At 35.9% G+C, this 4,102-nt stretch overlaps 1 protein-coding gene across 1 annotated transcript; it reads left to right on the forward strand.

Moving 5' to 3' along the window:
- Positions 1-253: 253 nt before the first annotated feature.
- On the forward strand, positions 254-3,310 carry LOC114736634 (thermospermine synthase ACAULIS5-like). Its single transcript, XM_028924513.1, has 10 exons — positions 254-416; positions 970-1,036; positions 1,280-1,374; positions 1,470-1,572; positions 1,711-1,799; positions 1,919-2,075; positions 2,160-2,235; positions 2,324-2,382; positions 2,574-2,710; positions 2,983-3,310. The coding sequence occupies exons 1-10, from the start codon at positions 265-267 to the stop codon at positions 3,059-3,061; spliced, it is 1,014 nt and encodes a 337-aa protein (XP_028780346.1). The 5' UTR covers positions 254-264; the 3' UTR covers positions 3,062-3,310.
- Positions 3,311-4,102: the final 792 nt, after the last annotated feature.

Here is a 4,102-nt window from a genome sequence, read left to right on the forward strand (position 1 = left end):
TCATCAAATCAGCCTCACAAATGGCAACAGAGCTTCTTTTGTATTCTACTTTACGAAAACCCAGGAAGATTTGCTTGAGCACACCCACTTTAGCAAGATTTTCACAGCTAATTCCATTCTCAACTCAAAGCCATCATTGTCGCTTTTGATTCCTCCCTTCTTATATATTCTCCACTCCCTCCCTTCTCTTCTCCACACTTCCCCACCTATCTCTCTCTCTTACTTTCAACTTCCCTCAGGCTCTGTGTCTCTCAAGGAAAGAAAATGGGTGATATAGCTTTCTCCAATGGCAATGGGATTACTGCTAATGGCAATGGAGTCAATGGCAAAAACCATTCTCTTAATGGTTACAGAAAGAGCTGTTGGTATGAAGAAGAGATTGAAGAGAACTTAAGATGGTGTTTTGCTCTCAAAAGGTATATACATACATACTTATGTATACATCTATTTTCTTCTTCTCCATCTAAAATAACTCAAAAGGCTACATTTTTGTTACTTTTTTGAGATAAGAATCCAAATCAGTCTCACCCCATTATATTGCTGAGTTCGAATCTCTGTTCTATATAAGAGCTGAGTCTTGATCATGCATCTTTATTTACTGTTGTTACTTCTTTGTTTAGTGATGATGAATTGATGATTTGTTAGAAGCAAGGCAAGAACTGTTCATGGGGTTTGAGAGACAAAAATGAATATTTAAATAACTAAAGTACTCTTTTTCCCCCTTTAGCGGCTAATGGGTCTAAGTATTCTTGGCCGTATATCACAGACAGACATTGGGGACATTTCAAGTTCTTCCTAGAAAAAAGTAATGTTATCCATAAAAGTCGAAATCTCTTTTTGCCTGTGGCCATGAAAAAGGCAGACAACATGGACTATGAAATGAAAATCAGGCTTGCACTTTTTGTTACAAAGTTTATCACTTCCAACTGTTTGATAAAAATACTTTAACACATCTTTTTGTGGCTGCAGTATATTATATACAGGAGCTAGCCAGTACCAAGACATTGCCCTGCTGGACACCAAGCCCTTCGGAAAGGTTCAAACCTACAATACAATATTTCACATTAGATCTTTTCTAGTAATATAGTTAGCATTTGGAAAGATAATAATATAAAAGATTATGATTATGTAGAATTTACTTCTCTCTTTGCACTTTTTATAAATCTAGTTACGAAACAGAGGACAAAGTAGAATGTTAACTATTTAGGAATAAGAAATTAAATAATACTAATCTTTTTGTGTGATATAGTCTGAAACGTTTGTGTGCTCTCTCCTCCAGGCATTGGTGATTGATGGGAAGCTTCAGAGTGCAGAGATAGATGAATTTATTTACCATGAATGTCTAGTTCATCCTGCTCTTCTCCATCATCCCAAGTAGTACTTTCTCTTCTCTCTTTAGTGATAAAATCTTGAAGGATTTTAATTAACATTTGAATGTTTTATTAATAACTTTCTATTATATACTTTAGCCCAAAGAATATTTTTATCATGGGAGGAGGAGAAGGGTCAACTGCAAGGGAATTACTCAGACATAAGACCGTTGACAAAGTTGTGATGTGTGATATAGATGAGGTATAATCTACTTCATATACCAAGTTTCTTTCTTTATTCTGACTCAAACTTTTGTTTTCTTTGGTCGCTATTTTTATGAACTTATTTTATAGAGAGCTTTTATGAACTTATTTTCTTTGCTGCTCATTACTGGAGCAGGAAGTAGTGGAATTCTGCAAATCACACCTACTTGTAAACAAGGAAGCATTCCATGATCCAAGACTAGAAATCATCATCAATGATGCCAGGTCTAGTTAACAAACAATCTGTATCCCATGCCTGTGGGATTATTCACAATCATAGTGGCTTATAATATACTTCACTATTGAGCAGCTCATGACTGATATTAGTATGCGGTATATTGCAGGGCTGAGCTGGAAGCTTCAAAAGAGAGCTATGATGTGATAGTAGGTGATTTGGCCGATCCAATAGAGGGTGGTCCTTGTTATAAACTTTACACTAAGTCCTTCTATGAGTTCACTGTCAAGCCTAAGATGAAACAGGGTGGTGTATTTGTGACTCAGGTATGTGGGTGTGAGGAAAACTTGGAGGGGAAAAAAAAAAGGGAAAGTATTAAAAAGAATTGTTTCTGCTTTATTCTTATGCAGGCAGGACCAGCTGGGATATTCAGTCATACTGAAGTTTTCTCATGCATCTACAACACTTTGAGGCAAGTTTTCAAGTGTAAGTAATCCTCTAAGTCTAGGGAATATAATTCTATTTTCTCCCTAACTTCCTACTCCTACATTAACCTCCTCTTTTTCTCTTGCAGATGTTGTGCCTTATTCTGCTCATATCCCTTCTTATGCTGACATTTGGGGATGGGTCATGGTAATATATCCACCCATTAAGCTTTTCAGCTTCTCATTTCATACTTTACGTATTTAGGAAAAGACCCCAAAAACAAATGTTGAAGTACTTAATTATGGAAAACTTGGGTACTTCAGAACTTGGCTGATTCATTTTATGCAGATTTATTTACTTAACCGCTTAGAATGATTCTCTTTTTTGGACCATGCCAGGCTTCAGACTCTCCAATAAACCTGAGTGCTGAAGATCTAGACCTCAGAATGAAACAGAGGATAAAGGGAGAAAACAGATATCTTGATGGAAAAACATTTTCATCTGCCTCTACTCTGAGCAAAACTGTTCGCAACTCGTAAGTCAAGATGCCATGTATCTTGGAGCACATGGTTGTGTTTGGATTTAAATCCTTGGTATTTAGCAAGTAAATACATGATGTGCATTAAGGTAACCAGAAAACAAGAAATGAGTAGAAAGAAAAGAAGTGAACTCAAAGATACTTTCATTCCTGTGTATCACTTTATCTTCTCAAAGTTAAAGATGACACGTTAACATTATCATTATGCTCCTGGGATGATTCCATCAATTGTTCAATTTTCATCTGACTGTAAAATGACTGTTTTGCAGGCTTCATAGTGAGACTCATGTATACACAGAGGGAGCTGAAAGGTTCATCTATGGGCACGGCAAGAATAACCAAGCTTGAGAAGAAACACTGAAAGAAGTAAAGCAACAAAGACACATAGAATGCTAGTTCGGGAAAGAAAAGGCCTTTTAAGAGTTTTTCTTATCATTATAATGTATTTCTTTTGCTTTTCTTTTGCTCTCTCTGGTGTGTACTTAACCTGAAAAGGTATAATGTTACTAATGGATAACAAGCTGGGTCCTACTTTGTTTCCTTGAATATGCTCACTGTACCTATCAATATTCTGAATATGAAAAAGCTACCTAACGGGGGGGGGGGGGAAGGCTTATGGTGTGCTACCAATTGAAGTTTTTCCCACTTTCGTTATCATCCTTTTATGCATTTCTTTTCTTGTTTGGTGCCTTTTAGATATGTTTGGGTGGGGATAAAGAGTAGAAGATAACGAGGGATATTCAAATATGCTTTAAAACCTAGTAAAGTCCTCATTCCGTTGTGTTTTTTTTTCCCCAGTTCTTTCAATGAGTTCAAACAAGTTTAAAGCAAATTATCATCATTTTTGCTATCTCTCTTTCTCATTCGGTTGCAATTGTGAATGTTATGATGCAAGGTTTCATTGAAATGGGCCAAAGAATATGGGTTGGAGATGAAGTAAATGGACTGAGAAAAAGTATGTAATTTGAAGAGTATAGGTTACACATTGTGAGCAAAGGGTACCATGAAATGTGTGTAGAGTGAACATGATTTTCCTTCGTGTAGATTCCCCCTCCATGTACCTCTCTGCCTCCTGCCGCTTTTTTAGGGAGAATTGTAATAAAGTCTTACAGAAGGGACATATTCACAAAAAAAATCTTATAATAATTGAACAGTTGTAATTACAAGTTACAAAACAATAAATAACAAGTTTCAACTGCTCACTTTGGCCAAAAAAAAAAAAACTGCTCACTTGTCATTGAAACTTGTTAGTAATTATGCTTCTTCTTTGGAATCTCATAGCAATTCTCCCACTTTTCTATTATCTTTACTAGTAAACGTATGTTGCTTTCTTTAAAATCAATACCTGTTGATATTGATGGAAACCCCCTTACATACATGTTAGTAAAA

This window comes from Neltuma alba, unplaced genomic scaffold, assembly GCF_004799145.2.
Source record: "Neltuma alba isolate B1F8T4 unplaced genomic scaffold, ASM479914v2 tig00013348_pilon, whole genome shotgun sequence".
Lineage (NCBI taxonomy): Eukaryota > Viridiplantae > Streptophyta > Magnoliopsida > Fabales > Fabaceae > Neltuma > Neltuma alba.

Coding starts and splice junctions, on each gene's coding strand:
- LOC114736634 (XM_028924513.1), top strand. CDS start 265: ATGGGTGATATAGCTTTCTCCAATGGCAATGGGATTACTGCTAATGGC. Junction 1,573..1,710: donor TGATGTGTGATATAGATGAG/GTATAATCTACT, acceptor TTACTGGAGCAG/GAAGTAGTGGAATTCTGCAA. Junction 2,076..2,159: donor GTGGTGTATTTGTGACTCAG/GTATGTGGGTGT, acceptor ATTCTTATGCAG/GCAGGACCAGCTGGGATATT.